At 42.2% G+C, this 23,380-nt stretch overlaps 3 protein-coding genes across 3 annotated transcripts in view; all 3 read left to right on the top strand.

Moving 5' to 3' along the window:
- Window positions 1-57: 57 nt before the first annotated feature.
- LOC121931485 (vasotocin-neurophysin VT-like) lies at window positions 58-4,941 on the top strand. The gene is made up of 3 exons (XM_042469310.1): window positions 58-364; window positions 2,773-2,974; window positions 4,613-4,941. Exons 1-3 carry the CDS (start codon window positions 188-190, stop codon window positions 4,783-4,785), a joined length of 552 nt encoding a protein of 183 aa, XP_042325244.1. The 5' UTR covers window positions 58-187; the 3' UTR covers window positions 4,786-4,941.
- Window positions 4,942-17,224: 12,283 nt separating this feature from the next.
- LOC121931928 (neurophysin 1-like) lies at window positions 17,225-20,722 on the top strand. The gene is made up of 3 exons (XM_042470087.1): window positions 17,225-17,344; window positions 18,476-18,680; window positions 20,577-20,722. Exons 1-3 carry the CDS (start codon window positions 17,225-17,227, stop codon window positions 20,612-20,614), a joined length of 363 nt encoding a protein of 120 aa, XP_042326021.1. The 3' UTR covers window positions 20,615-20,722.
- A 1,791-nt stretch (window positions 20,723-22,513) lies between these two features.
- Window positions 22,514-23,380, top strand: part of MRPS26 (mitochondrial ribosomal protein S26) — a 5,280-nt gene continuing 4,413 nt past the window's right edge. The window contains exon 1 of the mRNA XM_042466441.1: window positions 22,514-22,775. Coding sequence (XP_042322375.1) covers window positions 22,555-22,775 — 221 coding nt within the window. The 5' untranslated portion in view covers window positions 22,514-22,554. The remainder of the gene's footprint in view (window positions 22,776-23,380) is intronic.

Here is a 23,380-nt window from a genome sequence, read left to right as displayed (position 1 = left end):
GACCTGAGCTTGTCTCGGCACCAAATTGGCTCAATTATTGTGTGCGACGCAGGTTTCAGTTGGGGAGGAGGAGTGCAAGAGAGGGAATAAACAACCCTGGCCATGATGCCGGTGGTGGCATTACGTCGATGGTGGGAAGAGAAGCCAGGAAGGGTATAAATAGGCAGGTGGTCCAGTCTGGTGACAGATGCAAACTACTGGAGGCAGCAGCAGCAGCAAGCCTTGCAAGACCACCATCACCATCATGCCTGCAACATCCACCCCAGTTTACTTCTTCTGCCTCCTTGCCTTTGCTTCAGCTTGCTACATCCAGAACTGTCCTCGAGGAGGGAAGAGAGCATACCCAGACACCGAGATCCGACAGGTACCACAGAGGCTGGCTTGATGCATATGTCTGCATGAGAGAGAGAGAGAGAATGAATGAATGAATGAATGAATGAATGAATCTTGTTTTATATTTTGGTGCCACTGATAAAAAGAAAACGCTGCATCCAACTCCTTTTATCTTTTCCTGGTCAGTGGTCAATGCTAAACCTAGAAGATACTTCCAATTGTTGGCTTCCATGTGGGATTGGGGTGGGAGAAATTGCTCCTGATTTAAATCCAAACTTGCAGGGAACTATCTGGGATCCTGAACAGTGTTGCCAACAAGCCTCAGAGATATTCCCCGGAATGCTTTACCAAAATCCAAAATCCCCGGAATTCCCCAATATTTATTATTATTATTATTATTCAGTCAACCTCCCCGGAAAGAAATTAATTAAATTCCCAGATTCCGGGGAATTCCTTGGAAGTTGGCAACACTGATCCTGAACCTGTTTTGCAGGACTGGTTTAACCACCTCAAACAGGTGCAGATTCTTGTGTCTGAGGAAAAGAGGCATTTGGGGAAATAAATGAGGAACCCGCACAGGATACGAAAAGAGAGAGGTGCCAACGTGAGAAAATCAGATAAAGGTAGAATGGGAATAATATAAATAAATGTTGTTGGTAGAAAAGTTTAGAAGCGATTATATTAAGTAATGATAAAAAATTTGGATAATGGAAAGTTTATCATGGTAATTCTAACAACAATTGAATTGCTGTTGTATTGTTACCTGTCTGAAAACAAATGGTGTTTGTACTGTGTTTGAGAAATGAATAAATGAATCATGTCAAATTATCTATCTATCTATCTATCTATCTATCTAGATAGATAGATAGATAGACAGACAGATGATAGATAGATAGATAGATAGATAGATAGATAGATAGGTATATATGTGCAGATTCTTTTGTTAAGTGTGTTTTTTTTCCTTGTATGTTTTTTCTATATAGCAAATTAGTGTCTGTTTGTATATTTGTGGTTTTTCTGTACCATTTCAGGACCACCATGACTCAATGGTATGGGATTCTAGGATTTGTAGCTTTGTGAGATATTTAGCCTTCCCTGTCAGCTGTGGTGCCCCACCAAACTACAAATCCCAGAATCCCACAGCATGGAGCAATGGAAGTTAAAGTGGTGTCAAACTGCTTAATTTCTGCAGTGTGGTAGCAGCCCTCCAACTATAATGGCCACCAGCCTCTGCAAGCAATGGAGGACTGTTCTTCCGTCAGTCAGGGCACGGTGGGCTGTTGTTTCCATCCTCTTCCTGACAGTGATCTCAAATGCAACAGCTGGAAGCAAATCTCTGTTCCAACTCCTCCTTGCATCAGAGATCGCTGCTGGGAAGGAGACAGAAGCATCAGTCTCAGGTGCCCCAGTCCACAGGAGAACTGACCACTGTCGCTTGCAGTGGCTGGTGGTCAGTTAAGGTAGAACTGGGGGGCTTTTACAATCTTGGCAATAGTGCCAGGATCATGAATCAGTTACGGATCCCTAACATTAGGTTACAAATCTGTAATTGCAGTACAGTTGACCCACCATATCCACAGATATTTTATCCACGGATTCGACCATCCATGGTTTGAAAATATTCCAGAAGAATACAAATTCCAAAAAGCAACCTTGATTTTGCCATTTTATATAAGGGACACCATTTGACTAAGCTCTTGTATTTAATGCAACTTGAGCATTCATGGATTTTGGTATCCAAGGGGGGTCCTGGAACCAAACCCCAGCAGATATCAAAGGTCCCACTGTCCTGAATGCCAATCCAAATGCTATGCCACACAATAGATGGAAGAGAGCCAGCCTGGTATAATGCTTTGAGCATTGGACATGACTCTGGAGACCAGGGTTCAAATCCTGCACGTCCTTGGAAACCTATTGCATGACTTATGGGAAGTCCTGCTCTCTCAAAATGCAATCTTGATAACATTGCTGATATTATTATTTTTACCAAACTTTGTGCATGTCTTCTTGATGTTCTAGTTATTGAAACTCCAACCCACCCACTCCCACGCTCACCTACTTTTGTTCTATTAAAGTGTGCCCCTTGACTTGAGACTTGACTCAAAAGCATCTTGCAAGGCTTTAGAAATAGTGGGACAGAAAGAAGGGACTCTCCCAAAGATCTTAGAGCTCTAATGGGTTCATAAATGGATATATGGTCCTTCAAATGGCTTGTCAACTTATGGCAACTCCATGAATTATGGGGGTTTCCCAGGCAATGAATCCTCAGAGGTGTTTTTGCTAGTTCCTTCCTCTGAAATATAGCCTCCATCACTTGGTATCCATTGATGGTCTCCCATCCTGGTACTAATCAGCGAGATCAGGTGTCTTTAAAGTATTTAGGCAGTTCCTGGATGCTACCATTCACCCTTCCTCCCAATACTTTATTTTTCCGTTTAGTGTATTCCTTGTGGCCCTGGAAACAAGGGGAACTGCTTTGGCCCCAGCATCTGCTGCGGAGAGGAGCTGGGCTGTTACTTTGGCACCTCCGAAACCCTGCGTTGCCTGGAAGAGAATTACCTGCCTTCTCCTTGTGAGACTGGAGGGAGACCTTGCGGCGCAGGTGGGAGATGCGCTGCATCCGGCATTTGCTGCAATGATGGTAAGCAATCGGGGGAGAAACACATCTATTCATTTAATTTATATCCCACCTTTCTTCCAATAAGGGACCCAAGGCAATTGACAACAAGGTTAAAGCAACATAACTCACAATCAAAGCCAGAGAGAGAGAGAGAGAGAGAGAGTAAAGCGACATGCAATGAAAATCTTGGGCCCAGATCCCACATTGTCAGGCAGAATTATGATGATGGAGGGCTATTGAAGGCAATTGCACTGTTTGGGAACAGCCACCAAGAAAGACTTCTCATATGTCCTCACCAGATGGATGGGGTTTGGGGAAAGTGTTTTCCTGATAATCTTAAAACACATGTGGGCTCAAAGCTGGGAGATATGGTCTTTCAGAGAGTCTGGACCTATCCTATATAGGGCTTTATAAGTCACAGCAAGCAGTTTGACTTGTGCTTGGAAATTAACCATCAGCCAATGAAGCTGCTTCAACAAAGAAGTCACACATTCTCATTAAAACCAGCCCTGGTCAGCATAGTCTATCACTCAAACCACTACACCATGCTGGGTCTCAACATACACATATATATGACCTTTCTTTTTGGTCATTGTGTAGTTGGTATTCTCGTCTTCTTTCCAGAATAATAGAATCCCTCCCCGCAATCCATAATTTCACTGTCCTTCTGCTTAAGGACCCTTCTGTGACCAGTGGAAAGCAGAAGGGATCAAAGAAGCACCTGGCTGTATCCCTGTTAGCCAGATGCAAAATGATGACATCCTCTGAGATCTCCAAAGGTCCCCAGAAGATCTCAGAAAATGATACTAGAGGTCTGCCCCCAGCTAGTCATTTTTCCAATCCTACTCAGTTGTTATGGAAGAAGAGACTATTAGAGTAAACTGATCAGTCAAAGAGTGATGAGAAGGGAGATGGTTATATATATGAAATTGTAACACTTTGCTTGGCCATGTAGGATCTTGACCAATTTTGTGCAGAACAGTGATTTTGAGCATAATCTACTACAGGTTGAGTCTCCCAAATCTGGAATGCTTGGGACCAGATGTGTTTTGGATTTTGGGGAAGAGCTGGTTTGGGGGTTTCTTTGGATTTTGGAATATTTGCATATACATAATGAGATATCTTAGAGATGGGATCCAGGTTTAAACATGAAATATGTTTATGTTTCATATACACCTTAGACACATAGTCTGAAGATAATTTTATACATCATGTTTTTAATAATCTTGTGCATAAAACAAAGTTTGTGTACTCTGTAAATTGAACCATCAGGAAACAAAGGTGCCACTATTTCAGCCACACATGTTGACAATTTTGGATTTGGGAATATTTTGGATTTTAAAATTCTGGATGAGGGAGACTCAACCTTTATATCTTATCCCAAGATGGACCTTTTTGAATAAAAACATGTTTTTTGAACAGCAACAACAAAAACCCCTGTCTTTTTGTATAAACAATTCTCCACTCCAAAAAAATCCAAAATGTGAAAAATCATTTTTAAAAATGTGCAAAATCTCAGCCATTCGGGAAAAAAAATCTTTTGAAATTATCCATCCTAAATGGTGTCAACCCAAAGATATTCCCCACAGACTCAATGTGTTTACCTTCTGGTACCTTGCTGATTAAAATATCCTTGTTCTGGGTTTCTTTCTTCTCAAGAGAGCTGCACCGCTGATGCCGCCTGCGTGGATGAGAACGGTGAAAGAAGTCGGGGATCCTCTGAAAAGAACCTGACAGTGATGGACAGCTCAACTGGAGACCTGCTCCTCAAACTGATGCACATGGCAAATGCAAACAGGCAACAACAGCAGGGCAAACAGCAGTTTTACTGAGGCTACTAATGCAGAGTTGGTCTGGAATGGCTTGTTATAGTTCTTTCGCATTTCTCCATGCCCTCTGAAAAAGAAATAGAAGGAGGTATCAGTGATATAAAGAAGGAACCATTTGTGAGTAAAATGTAAATACACAGCAAATAATAAAAGTCTGTTAACGGCACGGTGTGGTGAAATCTGTTCTCTGTCACTGATGTGTGGAAGCGTGGCACCTTTCATATTCGTGGGTGTAAAGAATGTGGGGAGATATGCTGGGTTTATTCTAGAGCAAAACTTCAACTTTGTTGTTGTAACGTAGGAAAAAGTAGAGAGATGGTCAATGATGCAGCAAGTAGAAACAGGGCATCATAGAGGGCCATCCAGTCCAACCCCTTGCCATGCAGGAATAGCCCCGAAACAGATGGTCATCCAGCCTCTGTTTGAGAACCTCCAAAGAAGGAGACTCCACTACTCTCTGAGGCATCATATATCCACAGCTATTACACTTAGAAAGTTTTTTCTAATGTTTAGCTGGAATCTCTTTTCCTGTACTTTGAATACATTGCTCCGGGTCCTACTCTCTGGAGCAGCAGAAAACAAGCTTGCTCCCTCCTCGATATGACATCCCTGCAAAATATCTAAATATCTCACAAAACTACAGTTCCCAGAAATCCATAGCATTGAGCAAGGGCAGTTAAAGTGGTCTCAAACTAGATTACGTCTGCAGTGTGTTTTGGACCAAAGTCTGTGGAGCAGCAGAAAACAAACTACAAAGTAGAGAGGCATTCCAGCTCTTTTCCCAACGGGCTCAGCATCCTCACACAGGCAATGGAAGAACTGAGCCCCCAAACAAATTCTACGCAGACTATCCCTCAGTAAACAAATTCCCCATTACTGGATGTATGGGGAGCCTGAGTTGAGGTGCACCACCATAGGCTGAGTCCGATGGAAGCCTCCCAAGGGTTATATAGTGCAGAAGCAAACAAAGAAAATCAAAGTATGTATGGTAAGTGTAACCCCTCTCCCCTCCTCCCCACAATAATAATGGGAATTGTGCAAGCGCCTTGGCAACAAAGAAAAATTATCTTCCCCAGTCCATTCACAACCTTCCCATCTTTTCCTAGGACTTTATCACACAGGGACGGGCGTCCTTATCTCATCCAAAAAGCGTGAATGAAAATGATCGTGCGAAAGGTGTTCTCACTACATCACGCTGATCCTGTCATGTCCTGTTGGTGAAGTGGCATTGCATTAATGGGATGTTCCAATAATACCAAATAATGGGAAATGAGGGGGCAATACCACTTCATACACAGGACAATTCTACTTCATTCACCGGAGCAGCGTGATGTAGTGAGAAAGCCTTTTGCATGATCACTTTCACTCATGCTTTATGAATGAGATATTGTCTGAATAAGCACGCTTAAGAGGGAAAGTACTCGCTGAGCTCCTATGAGAAGCATAGTATAGGGACAGGGCAATGATATCCCATCCCCATATGATAAAGTAGCTAGCCTTGAACTGCAAAGCAAATCCAAATGTATCCAACAAGGTCATTAATACAAATGAATGCTTTCATTCTACTGCACAGCTGGTAATGTTTGGCTACGATGCCAAGGAGGACTCTAAAACCCATCTGCCTGGTAGCAGAGGTCCAAACCATGACACATAGCACCAACAGTTGCATGGCGCATATATATATATATATATATATATATATATATATATATATATACACACACACACACAGCAGAATTTGGAAAAATTACATTCTGACTTTTCCTTCCAGAACTAGGATTCTGGAATCTGGAATCCAAATGGTGAATATTGCAAACTCTGAATCACAAAACTGACTTAAAATAGTTTCTATCTGTGAAACATGATCCTGAGAGCGGGGAAGGGGTAGGACATTTTTGATTAAATTCTCAGGACTGCATCAACTACAATTCTCAGCGCTGCACAACTGAATGAAAAAACAAAGGTGAAAATGATCCAAATGTGAAATGCACATCTGTATATGTAATGAAAAATGTATGTGTGCAATATACAATGGCACCGTGCATACAATAGAAATGCAAGCACACTTCTGCTTCTACAACCTTCAACTGAATATGGACATCCATTTTGGGTAAAAATATCCAGCCACTTACGTAAAGGAACCTGCTGTTGGAAAATGTGAGAGATAGTAGTGGGTCTCTCAAGCAAAGTAAGGAACTGAGCTGAACAACAACTGCATCCCTCCAAACACAACCAGGGACTAGCAGAGAAAAGAAACAAGCTTAGTGGGTTTTTTGGTAAAATAGATAAAAGTCACTTTACTTACAATAGTGGTTCATAATCAAATGCAAAAGCTAATGGAGGAGAGAGAAGAAAAATGATTTCAGTTAGATAGATGCAGAAAAAGAGCAAGTGTGGTAAAGCAGACAAAAGAGTTTATCACACTGGGGCTAATTTTGGCATTAAAGAGAGATTAAAGTGCATTTAAAGCATCCCGCAAATAAAGAAAAAATGATGAGTAATTGGGCGAATGATTATCACACGCAATTGCACAAATAAAGTGATATCGGAAATGCACTGTCTCTGAAATCCAAAAAGTAAAAAGATGTGTGTTAATGCTTGTTTGTGACCACTTTAATGGCAGGCTTTGCGAGATGTCATGAGAAATCATTTCACGTAATTACGCTATTTTTCAGGGATATTCACAGGATAAACTCCCAATCTCCTTCATGTGATAAACTCTAAAGAGGAAATGAGTAAACACGTAAACTAGCAGTCAGTGGGTTGTTGTTGTTGTTGTTGTTGTTGTTGTGTGCCTTCAAGTCATCACCACCTTATGGCAAACCTTTTTTGTGTGAGATTGATTCAGAGCGGGTTTGCCATTGCCTTCCTTTTGGGCTGAGAGAAGATGATTTGCCCAAGTTCACCCAGTAGGTTTCCATGGCTGAGTCAGGATCCGAACCCAGGTCTCCAAGGATCCTAGTCCAATACTCATACCATTGCACCATGCTGAGTACATGCATGAAAATGGTGCAAACTCTTAACATTTACACAGGAGTAAGTTGCTAACAGGATGCCAGGTACAATTAAACTGTCAGCACAAGCTTCTGTGGGGTGGTATTACACAAAAGCCACCCTAAAATTTCAGGCTCATGGCATGAATTAGAAGGAGGCAGTATGGTGTAGTGGTTTGAAGGTTGCACTATGACTCTGGAGAACAGGGGTCAAATCCCTGCTTGGTCATGAAAGCCACTTGGTGGCCCTGAGCAAATCAGACACTCTCAGCCTCCAAGGATGGCAATGGCAAACTCCCTCTGGACAAACCTTGCCAAGAAAACCTTTGATAGGGTCGCCATAAGTCAGAAATAACTTGAAGACACACAACAACAACAACAACAACAAAGCATGAATTAGACCAAGGGGGAGTTTTAGACCAGAGGCTGGCAGTTGATAAATTCTGGCCTGAAGTTTTATAACAGTAAGGCTCTTGCTCTGCTGTTCTGGGAGGCAGAAATCTGGAGCAAGGATGCTAAATTAGAATGGAAGATTCTCTAAACTAGGTTTTGGAAGACTCCCTCCAGCAAACCGCCTGCCATAGCACTTGGGCTGCCAGTGATTGCTGTCAGGGTTTTGTCTGCCTTACTTTCTACTACAGTGGCCCTTCTGCTTTCGTGGACTTGAAATCTGCGTCCCTCACCCATTTGTGAGCAGCAAACAGGGGGGGGGGGGAAGAGACAAAATAAGGTGCACCCCCACAGCGGGTGCCCACGGGTGCCCATAGGCACGCACCACCATTCAAGCCAATGGGGCTTGAAAATCAGCAAGTTTCCATTTTCGCAGGGGAGCCGAAATGGATGCCCCACAAAAACGGGGGGGGGGGGGGCTTTATTAGCTTGGGCTGAATGAAAATTCACCCAGACAGTGGCCAAAACCTTACATCAGTGGTTCCCAAACTTTGGTCCTCTGGGTATTTTGGGACTTTAGCTCCCAGAAGCCCCAGCCAACTTGGCCAACAGCCAAGAATTCTGGGCGCTGGAGTCCAAAACATCTGGAGAATCACAGTTTTGGGAAACGTTGTCCCTCCAGATGTTTTGGACTTCAGCTTCCAGAATTTCTTACTGTTGGCCAAGCCAGTTGGGGCTTCTGGAAACTGAAGTCCAAAACATCTGGATGGTCAAAGTTTGGGGACCATTGTCCTACATCAGTGTGGTGTAGATCTCTTCTGTTCCCTCTCTGCCACCTGGGTGGCTCTGTATGTCCATCTAGTGACTAGGAGAGGGCAGGGGTGACCAGTATTGTCCACCTGGGCTTCTGCAGCTTGATGTAGGAAGATGACCGAGGAGATCCAGAAGGATGGCTGCTTCTTCATCATACCCTCCAGCATCTCACAGATGAAAACCAGGATTCATGTAGCTGAGCAACATCGCATGAAAGCTAGAAATCAGGAAGAACAGATAAATTAAGGTTGACAAAAAAAAAACCCACAATGATAGGTACCTCTTAAGGAAAATAACTTGGCACACAACAACAACTAATAGCAGTGAAGATATGGGGACTGGCCAAAGAAATGCCAGGCTAAAAGTTTATATTCTGGTCTAATGGGGTGTGTTGGGGTGGGGGTGGTGAGATACTACTTACTGTTGCAGGAAGGAAAGGATGCAGAAAAAACCACAAGAAGGAAGCTTTCAATTAAGATTGCAGGGGACCTATTGCTGAATAAGATATAGTTCTAGATAAGCATAATAGAAACTAGCCAAGAAAACCTGTCATAAATTTCCCTTAGGGACACCATAAGCCAGAAACAACTTTAAGGCACCCAGCAGAACAAAAAGTGCTGTATGTTGCCTCCTTTTTCATTCTTCTTCCATCTGAATATGGAAAAGCAATGGACCAGAAAATCATTATTATTGTTGTTATTATTAACTGCCATCAAACTGACTTTGACTTATGCTGAGCCTATGAATGAGAGACCTCCAAGTCATCCTCAACAGCCCTGCTTTCGGATTCTCTCAAAAGTAAAAAGCGGCTGATTTTATCCACTTTCTGAGCAGGTTATTTTCACGTTAACGCTCAGTGCCCCAATGACTCTGAACGGGATTTTTCCGGGATTTAAATCCCGTTTCTGCATGGGATTTAGGCACTTAGCCTCCTGTGTGATAAACTCCTTAGACCAGTGGCTTCTTTGATTAATTCTCTCCATCTGAAATGTGGTCTTCCTTTTTTCCTAGTGCTTTCTACCTTACCAAGCATTATCGTCTTGTCTAGTGAATCCTGTCTTCCTGTGATTATGGTCAAGGTATGACAGCCTCAGTTTAGTCATCTTGGCTTCTAGAGAAAGTTCAGAACAGATTTGCTCAAGGACCCATTTATTGGTCTTTTTTAGTAGTTCTTGGTATCCAAAGAACTCTTCTCTAGCACCAATTACAAGTTAGTTGCTTCTCTTCCTATCTGCTTCCGCCACTGTCCAGCTTTCACAACCATACATAGCGATGGGAAATACAATGGCATGGACAATCCTGACCATACTGTGACACATACATCCATATTCATATGTATCATACATAGTATGGTACAAGGGAAACTTTGGAAATGTTACCTTTTTTCAGCTGTAACTTCTATAACTCCTCAACCACAATAGTTCTAAGAATTATACAGTAGGGTTTTTTTTTTTAAAGTTGCTTTTCCAAGCTGTGGAAACAATCCTTTAGACAACTGGCAGCAATTGACAGCAACCAGTTGCCCAACCAGATAATTGGTTGGGCAACTGGTAGCCCTCCAAATGTTGCCAGACCCCAGTTTCCTTTTGCCATAAGTAGTACAGCCAGCGGTGAGGAATGATGAGAGCCTGAGTCCAATAATAATGTTTTAAAGTGTTTAAAACACTTTTATCTTTTTTAAACTATATTTCATTCTTTTAACATACAATCTGTTTTAATATTGCAATAATTTAATTCTATTTTAATATATCTTTTTAATTGTACTACTTTTTAATATTGTAAACCACTCTGAGTCCCAGACCTGGGAAAAGGAAGGGATACAAATTAATAATACTAATACTAATACTATGTAGGGCCACTGCATGCGCACTCCTTCATCTGATGATGAGCTCTTGACCTGATCTTTTTTTATTCTCCTCTGGCTAAGAATGAAGGATTTATGTTCTCCAGCACAATAGCATTTCCCCTCAGTAATTGACCCATTTCAGCCTTAGAAATGAATCTCCTTCCCTCCCAAAGGTTGTTCTGACCAGAATAGTTAGTGTCCCCCCCCCCTTTATCTTTCCTTCTTGGTTTCACGGAAGAAAAGAGAGCCTCCATAAAGTGGAGTCAGACCGAAACACAATGGTATCGAAAAAGAAAGAACAGTAGCTACTGAAAAGGGCTGTGCTCTGCTCTTCATGATATCTGCACACTTCACACCAATTTCATTTCATTAGTCATTTGGATCTAATATTAGTGTCATTTAAAACAGCCAGAGAGAAATGAAAGTCTCAGATTATATTCCTCCGCAATCTGTCTTGGCTGGAATTTGGAGTATGTTTCTCTACAGGAGCAGCTGGGCATTTTCATCGGGTGCAGGATATCTGGATACAGTTCAATGGAAACCTCATGGTACCTCTGTGCCTTGCTCCAAAACTAAGGTGTAATTCTAGGCTTTCCCAAAAGTTATTTCGTTGCCAGACACTGACATACGGGGTTCAAATTTCCGCCCAGTCTGGGAAATCCACAAGTCACATTCTCTCAGCCTCAGAGGAAGGCAATGGTAAAACCCCTCTGAACAAATAGCAGGTGCTGTAGGCTATATTTCAGGGGACAGGGCTAGCAAAACCATCTCTGAGGATCCCTTGCCTAAGAAAACTCTATGAAATTCATGGGGTCACCATAAGTTAACAGGCAAATTGAAGGTACATACACACATAGCCTAACAAAGAGATCTGATGCCAGCTCTGAGTTGCACTCCAACTCATGTTCCTCATATGATAGAGTCCCCTTAGGATTGCCATAACTTAAAAGCACACAACAGCAGCAGCAGCAACATCAAAATTTTACCCAGATTTTATCCCTTGGCTGACAATCAAAGTACCCATCACTGGACATATGGGGAACATGAGTTGCGGTGTAACTCAGAACTGGCATCAGATTTCTTCATCATGTGCCTTCAACTTGCCTGATGACTTACGGTGTCCCCATGAATTTCATAGAGTTTCCTTAGGCAAGAGATCCTCAGAGATGGTTTTGCTAGTCCTGTCCCCTGAAATATAGCCTACATCACCTGGTATTTGTTCGCGGTCTCCCATTCAGGTACTAACCAGGCAGATCTGCTTAGCTTCCAAGATCAGACTGGAACTGGTGCCTTTAGGATATTTAGGCAGCCCAGGCTGGGTCGGGGAGTCAAGATATCTGGCCAAATCTTATAATAACTGGATCTGTAATTAGATTTAAGTCTCAAGATGGAGATGGATTGCAAGGTGAAAGAATCAGCCGCAGAATGAATGCAGTTTGACACTGCTTTAACTGCCATGGCTCAATGCTATGGAAATCTGGGATCTGCAGCTTTGTGAAATATTTAGCCTTCTCTGTCAGAGAGATCTGGTGCCGCACCAAACTACAAATCTCAGGATTTCATAGGATGGAGCAGAGCCAATTAAAGCGGGGCCAAACTGCATTATTCCTGCAGTGCAGATTGGACCTAAGAAGTGTTAAAGGGGTCAGATGGTCACCCTGCATGGGTGCTTTAGGCATGGATTCCTGCCTTGTGGTTGGATTAGATGGCCCTTAAGTTCCCTTCCAAACTCTATGGTTTTATGATTCTATGAAGGAAGAAACACTCACCACTGCACTCCACTGTTCACACACCATTCAGCCTTGATGGGGATGGCAGCACAGCTTGGCTCACTCTCTTGATGAGTCTGTGCTGGAGCTCTCTGTGCAATAAGGATAGACGGATCCTGCTTTATACATGCTTGTGTTTCTGTGCCTAATGGAGATGTGTTCATGCGGTGGCTGGTATACGTGGAAGACTTACCAATGGAGCAATCGGTTGCCCTTGTGACCTCCTTCCTCTCCCATGATCTTCTGCTTCCGTCGTTCATCAAGTAACAGACATATTCTGCTAATGTCTCTTTTCATTAGTCATCTTTTAAAAAAATATTCTTTTCTAATGTAATGTCAACCAGTCAACCTTTCTTATCGTCCAGGGCAACAAAGATTGTTTCTTTGACCTCTCTGCATTGTCTATTGTGTCTTGCTTAAGTGCCAAATCTTAAAGCAAAAGAAGGGAGGTGGCAAAGGCCACCTTCCAGATGATGAATCAGAGCTAGTGGCCAATTAAGTCAGTCAAAGGCAGGAGGCGGCAATATTGCTCATCTGCCATATTCATTACAGTCGAGAGTTTTGGGTTATCTTCTGCAGCTGCAATCTTTGTGAAGAGGCTTATTGGCTCTAACAAAGGTCAGACAAGGAGCAACAGGTACAATGGCCTAGATATGAATCCTGTCTTGTTTCATTAATAGCTGATATTACTCATCTGTATTCATCTTGGGAGACTTATCTTAGGAGAAGAATTACTTACCTCCGGCAGCTACTAGTGACTCTGAGTTCACCGCGGTGGTGAATCTGCTCTAGTTTTCCATCTGAAATTTATTTCATTGATTTTTATTGAATTCTATATATTATTGAATATACATAAATATATATACATGTATATATACAGTGTGGTGTAGTGGTTTGAGCACTGGACTATGAGCGTTGAACTCTGGAGACCATTGTTCGATTCCCCTCATGGCCATGGAAAACCATTGAATGGCCTTTGGTAAGTCACAATCTCTCAGTCCCAGAAAACCCTGTGATATGGACGTCATAAATTGGAAACGATTTGAAGACACACAATAACAAATATCTATATCTATATCTAAAATCACAAGATAACATTTTCAAAAATCCCCTTCTTCTTCTTTCCCTTATTTCAATCACTTGATAGTGGTTTTGGTGACTCCTTGGATCCTTAATTATTTTCCTATTCTTCTATATATACTGTTATTCTACATCTTTCTTCCTATATTACTTACAATTGGTATCACTGTATTATTCTTCACTTCTTACAGTCAATAATTTCTCTTCTCTTACCCCTGATATTCATATTATTCACTTCTTTCTTTACTTTATCCAGCTGTATATACAGGTTTAAATATTGCATCTATATCTATACCTGGTGACTCCAAGTTCAATCTCATGGTGAACCTGCTCTGGCTTTCTACCTATTTCATCAATATCTATATTAATACAAACGGGGGGGGGGGGGGGGGGGGCCAAACAAAAAAAAAAAAAATCTTCTACACATATTGTAAAAGGCCAGAAGCTGCGCAAAAGCTGCACCTCAGTCCTTAGGACGGGAGCATAGCTTTGGTGCAGCTACCGGCCTCTAAGGACACATGCATCATTTAAACAGCATACCTCCAAAGTGGTCTGAAGCAGCTTTATTTTGGCCTGTCTGTTCAGGCCCATAGACTGGCATCTCATTATTGCTTTATGCATGCATTCTTAGGCTGGCTTCAGGGCTAGCAGTGTGCTGGACAGGACTCAGTCCAGCTTCAGAAAATGATGCTTGAAGATGTTTTTTCCTGCCTGTTTGTAACCCGCCCCCCCCTAAATTTCTGGGACACTCTTATGTTTTTTATTTACGCAATCTGTTGGATAGTCAGAATGAAATTGTTATACTTAAAGTAAAAAGTGTTTGCTACATTATGTGTAAGATACATCTTCAAATGGTTAATAGTCTTTAATGTTAATGATGTCTTTGATGGCAGAGATTAACCATGCTCCATGTTTTGATTATTATATTCATTATTTATATACAATGGATCCTTGTTATCCATTGGAGTTTAGTTCCAGGATCCCCAATGGATAACAAAATCCATGGACGCTGAAGTCCCATTAAACATAATGGCATAGCAAAATGGTGGCTCTTATATAAAATGAAAAATCAAGGTTTGCTACTTGGAATTTATACTTTTTGGAATATTTTCAAGCCGTGGATACTTGTGGATAAAAAAATCTGTGGATAAAGTGGGCCAACTGTACTGGTCAATGACCTAAATAAATTGTTGTTGTTGTTATGTTTGTCATATAGCTCCTTGAAGAAAGGCTTAACAGTATCCACATTTTTTTGATCTAATAAAAGATCATAGCTAGAATCCTAGCCTAGGTTAGTCCCAACTAGAATAAAACCATCACCCTTCTGAACCTCTGCTATTCTGCCAGGCCTCCATACAATATAAGTACTGTACACTGGTGAAGTTTTATATTCCACAAGTGTCAAAGAAGACCTAGCCATTGCTAACACAAATGAAATATACACCAATTCCCTTTGTAAAGATGTTTAGATCCTTGTTTCTTATTCTTGTGCACCATCTACTGGTCCAGCAAAAGGATACATCCTTCTGTACATAAAAACACTTAGCAGATAAACGAATACTTCCACAACTTATACAACCAGGGACTTTATGTTATTTAATAAAACAGTATCTCCTTCCTTTCAGTTTAGGAGCAGTTGTTTAAATGATGCTATAACATCATTTTACAATTCTAATATAGTTTATTGTTTTATATTGTTGTCTTGTGCCCACATTTCCAACTTATGGCAACTCTAAGGCAAACCTGTCATGGGGTTTTCTTAGTAAGATTAGTTCAGAGCGCAGGGTTTCCTATTGCCTTCTCCTGAGGCTGAGAGTGATGTTCCATGGCCAAGTAGGGATTCGAACCCCGGTCTCCAGAGTCATAGCTGAAAGTTCAAACCATTATACAATGCTGGCTCTAGAATTATAGTATAGCTTGTAATAACTTACTTATCACATGAATGGATCCACTTCATTTTGACTGGCTTGCTGGCTAGGGCATCTGGGAATTGCAGTCAACCACAGATGGCACCCTTTTGGTGTTTTATGCACATGTAAGCTCCTTTACACATCCAATTGTAATGTTTTGACTGTCCATACTTGCAGCCAGTGTGGTGTAGAGGTTTGAGTGTTGGACTATGACTCTGGAAACTAGGGTTCAATTCTCAACTTGGCCATGAAAGACCACTGGGTGACCATGGGCAAGAAGTCACATTCTCTCAGCCTCAGGGGAAGGCAAGGGCAAACTTCCTCTGAACAAATTTTGCCAAGACAACCTTAAGGCATTAAGAGTTGTCATCAGTTGGAAAGGACTTGAAGGCACACAACATCAACCATCTTTTTTGTACCATCTGTATTCGGCTCATAGTTGCATAAGCAGAGTTCTGCCAGCATAACTTTGGAGCATGCAGCTGCATATTCTTGGATATTACATAATCATTCATCAATGCTTTCAATGTACTGTTTGATTCACTGGCTTTGTGGACACAGCAAATACTCTTTCAGTTACACAATGGGGTCCATCTAAAGGGTGGTTCAGTGCAACCACCACTTATCTAGGTCATACCTTCCAACAGTCCCAATTTGGCAAGGATAGTCTTGCTTAATCCTTTGTTGTCATCCCTCTGTTTCAGCTGCTTTTAAATGTCCTAGTTTCTCTCTCTTCCTCACACTTTCCTCCTTTGTCCTCAGCTTACTCCAGCTGCTGCAAGCAGAGTTTGAAGGGCAAAAGTAGTTTGCACTTGATTAACACAATAAAGGGGAGAGGAGTGTGCAGAATTGTATCCTTCCCAACAGGCTTAGGCAAAAGCAAATTGCTGTAGTTTTCCCTAGCTTTTCTGTTTTTCTTCATTCATAACCTTTGCCATCTTGACCACAGTCTAATGTTGCTTGGCCACATGTAACATATCCTCATGCCTGCCCTGGCTTCCATTTTGAAATATTGGGTATATGTTATGTGAATGTTGATTTACATTACACAGACATGATGCAAGATCTTGGCTAACATCTGGAGGGTACATGACTCCTATCCCTGCTTTGTAGATTAAGCCAGAGCTTAAAAAGGAAAGGCGATAGCTACCAAACATGGATGTCCTCCTCCTAAATTATAGTCGGCACTCTTCAAAAATGCCAAATTAAGACCTTTGTCCCAGGCCATTGGTTAACACACTGAACACTGCCATCCATTCCAGATTTCCTGATAGCCCAAATCAAAGTATTAACATCCTCTTCCTTCACCCTTGGTGACATCAAAAACTTCTTCAATTAAGGCGAATTACTGGCCTTTGATACATCTTCTACCCAAGTTGGGTGGAGCGGGGGGGCAAATGTGACAAGAGAAAATTATCCATATTTAGCTGATCTCACGCCTGCGACCTTGGCTTATTAAATGAGACATTTGACGTGAAAAGCAATGTGTTGTATGTTTTAAGAGAAATGCGTAAGAGGGTGATGGCACGGAGGAGTAGGCCTGTCCGCCAGTATATATATACCTGTCATCATCCAGGGAAAGACCTGAAGAGGTTCTCCATTGCCATTCCTCAGAAGAAGCCACTGGCAAAGACTGGGACCATGTCGCACACTACGCTGGCCTTCTGCTTGCTTTGGCTCCTGGCTCTCTCTTCCGCTTGCTACATCCAGAACTGCCCCATCGGAGGGAAGCGCTCCATTCTGGACATGGAAGTCCGAAAGGTAAGACATAAAAGATGGGGTGGCTTTTAAGATGTGAGAAGAAAGAGGTCCAGGAGTTAGAGAGACAAGTATATTTAAGCCACTTATGTGGCCGTCTTTCGGAAATAAAAGCTCCACAGGTGTCTGACGCTGCTGGCACACTATAGAATTAATGCAGTTTGATGCTGCTTTAAATGTCATCCATCCTATGGATTCCTGGAATTTGTAGTTTGCTGTGGCACCAGAATTCTCTGACAGAGAAGATGAAATAGCTCACTAAACTACAAATCCCATAGCATTGAGCCATGTGAGTTAAAGATGTGTCCAACTGCATCAATTCTGCAGTCTAGAAGCAGTCCAAGTAAGAATAAAGTGCTCAGGTTCCCTTTGTGGCCACAGATGTTTGAGTTAGTCTCTTCCAGGCTGAATTTATTGGTGCCCCTTGTGTAAAATAAGATGCATATGTAAATCTAAATAAAGCAGTTCTGGAGACATCTGCAGAGAGCCAGCATGGTTTGAATACTGAAGTAGGGTCTCCTTCACACTACACAGTTATAGTGGTATATTTTACCTTAACTGCCATGACTACATCCTATGAAATCCTGGGATTTGTAGTAAAGAGAGGGGGTATTTATAAGTCTCAGTAAAATTAAGCCATAACAGAATATAGTGCAATAATTGTGTAGTGTGAAAGGGCCCTTAGGAACCAGTGTGACTAGATTTTGAATCACTGCTCACCGTTAGCTTTACTTTAAGCTACCTTGTGCGTTTTTGGAGAAAAGGAGAGAAATAAGTTAATTAACGGTGGTGTGTTGACGAGAATAACAAGTCAGAGGCTGCATCTACACTGCAGAATAAATGCGGTTTGACACCACTTTAACTGTCATGGCTTCATCCTGTGGAATCCAGGGACTTGTAGTTGTTGCAGCACCAGAGTTTCTCTGACAGAGAAGGTTAAATATCTCACAAAACCACAGTTCCTAATATTCTATAGCATTGAGCCATGGCAGTTAAAGTGACACCAAACTGCATTATTTCTGCAGTGCAGATGCAGCCAACTTCAGCTGTCGACGTTTGCACAACCAAATGCCCGACTGTGCAAACCAGCCTGGGATGAAATCACATTTCCTTACTGTTTGTGTTTCCCACCAGTGCCTCTCTTGTGGTCCTAGAAACCGGGGCCATTGCTTTGGACCCAACATCTGTTGTGGAGAAGAGCTGGGCTGCTATTTTGGCACAGCGGAAACCATGAGATGCCAAGAGGAAAGCTTCCTGCCAACCCCTTGCGAGTCTGGAAGGAAACCATGTGGCAACAATGGAGGAACCTGCGCAGCATCCGGCATCTGCTGCAACAATGGTGAGGCCTTCCCGGCGTCCCATAGCATCCTAAAGATACTTATGTATTTACTTACTTTCTCATTATCCTGGCTTTCTCCCAATCCTGAGGCAGATCAGACCATAGACTGAACAAATATACAGCTAAACACAGAATAAAAGAACAGTTTATTGGGTAGGTGTGGTTGTTGTTCAGCTTCTGCCTTGCCAATTGATTACTCTGCTTGAGAGGTCCATTACTATCCCTGACATTTTTCAACAGTAGTGGTTTGAGTGTTGGACTACAACTCTGGAGACCAGGGTTCGAATCCCCGCTTGGCCACGAAATCCAGTGGGTGACTTTGGCCAAGTTAGATGCTCACATGGAGACCAGATGTCTTAACCGCAAAGGAGGACAAGGCACCTGAACATATAGGACATTCAAGAACAATGTAGGGCATTACAAAACAAAAGCTAAGAACACTAATATAAATATAAATTCACTTCATTTTGGCTTATTTACAACAATATTACATATACTATATTTTATTATGTATTCAGCCCTATTTTTCAGATGACCTTATCTTCATTAAAATGCCTTATTGGCCTGCAATATATTGATAAATCTCCCAGCAAGGCAAAAGCTTAACATTGTACTTTACCAGCAACAAACCACTTGACTGAATCTACATTTAAATTATTCTTTTCCTTTATGCATTACGCTGAAACTAAGGGGAGGGGAACTTTCAACATTTGCATGGCACTTTTTAGTCATGCTCAAAATGGAGGACAATTTGGGAATTCCTCCTGGACAGAAGGCCAAAATGGAGAATATGTCCCAGAACTGTCACTTTTGTAAGTTTTTTATTGTATTTTTCTAAGTTTTTACTTGTCATTTTTTTTACTGTAAGTCACTTTGCATCCCATTTTGGGAGAAAAGTGGGATACAAATTAATATAAGGAAGGAAGGAAGGAAGGAAGGAAGGACAGACAGACATCTGGTCAACCTGGATGCTCTCAGCTTCAGATGAAAGCAATGGCAAATCCTCTCTGAGCAAATCTACCAGGAAAACCCCATGATAGGGTAGCCTTAAGTCAGAAATGGGAACGCACACAACAACAAAGTACCATAAGTACTCGACTACAAGTTGACCTCATGTATAAGTCAAGGTCAGGTTTTAGGGCCATAATTATGGGTTTTGAAATGATCCGTGGATAAATTGAGGCTAACACTTAGCAGGATATAAAGTATGAAGTAAAGGGAAATAAAGCAGTTCTGGATAGATCTGGAGAGAGCCAGCATGGCTTGAATACTGGATTAGGGTCCCTTTCACACTACACACAGTTATAGTGCTGTGTAATAGAGAACTAATATATATATATATATATATATATATATATATAAAATAAATTGATAGAAGATTTGATTCATTGGTTTTGCCGTCTGATTGCCCGGGTAATTGCAAGTAATTGCAAAAGCAATGAATTGAATCCACTATCTTTTTTTTTAATCGATAGGAAATTCGATTCATTGGTTTTGCACCTACTTCTCTCACTGATTGCAAGTAGTTGCAAAATCAGTGAATCAAATCTTCTATCAATTTCATAAATTACGTGCCCATAAGTCACACCACAAACACAAAGGCAGTGCTGAGAGAGGTGGGTCTACCAAAAACGGAGGAGGATGGTAAACACCCCCCTGATATTGGTCCCTCTCCTCCAAAACGATGTGATTCAGAGCCATCGTTCCTAGTTGTCCGGTGCGTTTGTCTCGCTTTATCGCAACAGAAATCAATCAAAGTAGGATCAGAACTGGTTTCAAATGGGAATGACGGTCATGTATCCCGATCAGCGATTCGCTTTAAATCATAGTGGGAACGCACCCAAAGTCAAATATTGCCGCATACAACGTCTCAAGCATGTTTTCTTTCTGTTTCAGAGGGCTGCATGATAGACTCAGAGTGTGATCAAGACTGAGAAGATTCAAGGAACAGGAACCAAGGGAAAGTGCTTTTAGATTACGAACTTGTGGGCAACCACTGCGTCTCGAAGGGATGTGTCTTTCCATTGCAAATATGTCTTTTGGGGAAAGTGGCAAAGACACATTTGCAAAATAAAATGTGTACAACAAAAGTCTGTAATACGTGGTGTTTTGGATTCCCAATAAAGTTACTTAAAGATCAATTGCACATGCGAGTGTCCTTGTGGTTAACAAAGTCATAGATGGAAGGGTTGTATGTTACTTTTATGTGTTTTGTTTTTGTGTGTACAGCGCTGTGTAAATCTACAGCGCTATATAAATACATAAATAAATAACTTTTTTAAAAACAAAGCAATACTTCAAGATTGCCATGAAGATCTTTTAACATTTTAAAATATATATCTATATCTATATCTTAAAATATTCAGGGTTGGCCATTTAACAAATAAAAGCAAAAATCCATCAGTGATACCTTTTATTGACCAAACAAAATGCACAAATTACTTGTTGCAAGCTTTCGAAGCTCCATGGGCTTCTTCTTCAGGCAAGACGTTAGAAACTGAACAGGAGAAGAAGAAGAAAAACACAATTGGAGATGTCATAGAATCATACAGCTAGAAGAGATAGCAAGGGCCATCAGGTTCAACCCTATTCTGCCATGCAGGAACTCTCTATCAATGCATCCCTGACAGATGGCCATCCAGCCTCTGCTTAAAGACCTCCAAGGAAGGAGACTCCACCGCACTCTGAGGAAGGAGTGTGTTCCACTGTCAAACAGCCCTTGCTCTCAGGAAGTTCCTCCTAATGTTGAGGGGGAATCTCTTCTCCTGTAGCTTGCATCCATTGCTCCATTGGGTCCTAGTCTCTGGAGCAGCAGAAAACAAGCTTTACTCCCTCCTCAATATGACATCCCTTCAAGTATTTAAACAGGGCTCTCCCCTCTTAACCTTCTCTTCTCCAAGCTAAACATCCCCAGCTCCCTAAGTCTCTCCTCATAGGGCTTCATGGTTTCCAGGCCCTTCATCATTTTAGTTGCCCTCCTTTGGACACATGGCTCCAGTTTGCCCACATCTTTTTTAAATTAAGTGCCCAGAACTGGACACAATGTTATTCCAGGTGGATTCTGACCAAAGCAGAATCGAGTGGCGCTATGACTTCCATTGATCTAATCTAGACACTATACTTCTATGTCTCCTTAAGCCAGGTGTCCCCCATCCATCCTATATCTATATCTAGTCTATTATTCAGGTCATTTTGAATCTTGATCCTGTCCTCTGGAGTATTAGCTATTCCTCCTAGTTTTGTGTCCTCTGCAAATTTGATAAGTGTGCCTTTTGTTCCTTCATCCAAGTCATGGATACAGGTATTGACCAATGGGCCCACAACAAACTCCAACTCCCAGAATTCCATAGCCCTGATCCAGAAAAGAGTTAAAGCAGTGCCAAACCGGGTTATTTCTCCAGTGTGGAAGCAGCCCAAGTCTCCATGCTTTTGCCTCAGGAACATTTTGGTGGGTCTTGAGGTAAAAACATGCGAATTCAGCCTAAATTTAAATAATAATAATAATAAATTTGTCTTCTTCTTAAAATATCTGGCCATGATGTCGTCTGGGGATTCTGAGAGCTGCAACCCCCAAAAGTAAATAAATAAACAAATAAATAATATTAAATAAATAAACCCTCCACTGTTAGGGAACTACATTTCCCATCGGCCCTCAGTACTACTTCCGGTGCCTTGAATGAAGGCGGAAAAGCCTGTCCCTCGTTCCTCCTTTTCGCACTCAAAAAAGGGTTAAGGGACTACATTTCCCAAGGTGCTCCTCTTCTACTTCCGGCCGTACTTCCGCTCTGATCAAGGACAGAAAGACTACGTTTCCCGTCGTGCCCAGGCACCACTTCCGGTGCTCTGTCGCACTTCCGCCCTCCCAGCCACCGAGATGCTGAGGGGCTTCTTGGCCACTTCGGGCCCATCCGCCGCCTTCTTAGGCCGGGCTTCTCCGCTCCTGGCGGTGCCTTCTCGGGGCCGCAAGTCCCGCTCGGACCCTCCGGCCAAGTCCAAGGCCGGAAGGGTCAAAACGCCGCCCCTGGTCGACGCAGCCGAGATGCTGGTGGTCAACGAGCGCTACCGCCAATACAGACGGACCGTCAGCGCCATCCGGTGAGGGGAGTGGGCCGCAGGGCTGTCAATCACTCCAGTCGACCAATCAGAGGGCCGCGTCGGTCGCTGGAGGCGGAGCAAGCTGGGCAGTGTGCTCTTTAAGGGATTTTGGACTTCAGCTCCCAGAATCCCAGGCTATTGGCCATCGTGGCTGAGGATTCTGGGAAATGAAGTCCAAAATATTTATTTTAGCTCCTTTTCATCCTGGAGAGAAGTGACCAGTGGGGTCCCACAGGGCTCTGTCCTGGGCCCAGTGCTATTCAACATCTTTATCAATGACTTGGATGAAAGAACTGGGAGCACACTTATCAAATTTGCAGATGACACCAAATTAGGAGGAATAACTAATACCCCAGAGGACAGGATCAAGATTCAAAATGACCTGAATAGACTAGAAAACTGGACCACAGCTAAGAAAATGAACTTCGACAGGGAGAAATGTAAGGTGCTGTACATAGCGCAGAAAAATGAAATGCACAGATATAGGATGCTCTGAGGTCAGGCCCCACCTGGAATATTGTGTCCAGTTCTGGGCACACAATTCAAAAAGGACATTGAGAAACTGGAGCCATGTGTCCAAAGGAGGATGACTAAAATGGTGAAGG

This window comes from Sceloporus undulatus, chromosome 5 (genome assembly GCF_019175285.1).
Source record: "Sceloporus undulatus isolate JIND9_A2432 ecotype Alabama chromosome 5, SceUnd_v1.1, whole genome shotgun sequence".
Lineage (NCBI taxonomy): Eukaryota > Metazoa > Chordata > Lepidosauria > Squamata > Phrynosomatidae > Sceloporus > Sceloporus undulatus.
The sequence above is the reverse complement of the archived record's forward strand: the minus strand, read 5'-3'. Positions and strand labels throughout refer to the sequence as shown.

What these genes read in the sequence shown, in the direction of transcription:
- LOC121931485 (XM_042469310.1), top strand. Translation starts at nt 188, where the DNA reads ATGCAAACTACTGGAGGCAGCAGCAGCAGCAAGCCTTGCAAGACCACC. An exon ending in CAGACACCGAGATCCGACAG is followed by an intron (nt 365 to 2,772) that starts GTACCACAGAGG and finishes TTTTCCGTTTAG; the next exon opens with TGTATTCCTTGTGGCCCTGG. An exon ending in CGGCATTTGCTGCAATGATG is followed by an intron (nt 2,975 to 4,612) that starts GTAAGCAATCGG and finishes TTTCTTCTCAAG; the next exon opens with AGAGCTGCACCGCTGATGCC.
- LOC121931928 (XM_042470087.1), top strand. Translation starts at nt 17,225, where the DNA reads ATGTCGCACACTACGCTGGCCTTCTGCTTGCTTTGGCTCCTGGCTCTC. An exon ending in TGGACATGGAAGTCCGAAAG is followed by an intron (nt 17,345 to 18,475) that starts GTAAGACATAAA and finishes GTTTCCCACCAG; the next exon opens with TGCCTCTCTTGTGGTCCTAG. An exon ending in CGGCATCTGCTGCAACAATG is followed by an intron (nt 18,681 to 20,576) that starts GTGAGGCCTTCC and finishes TTTCTGTTTCAG; the next exon opens with AGGGCTGCATGATAGACTCA.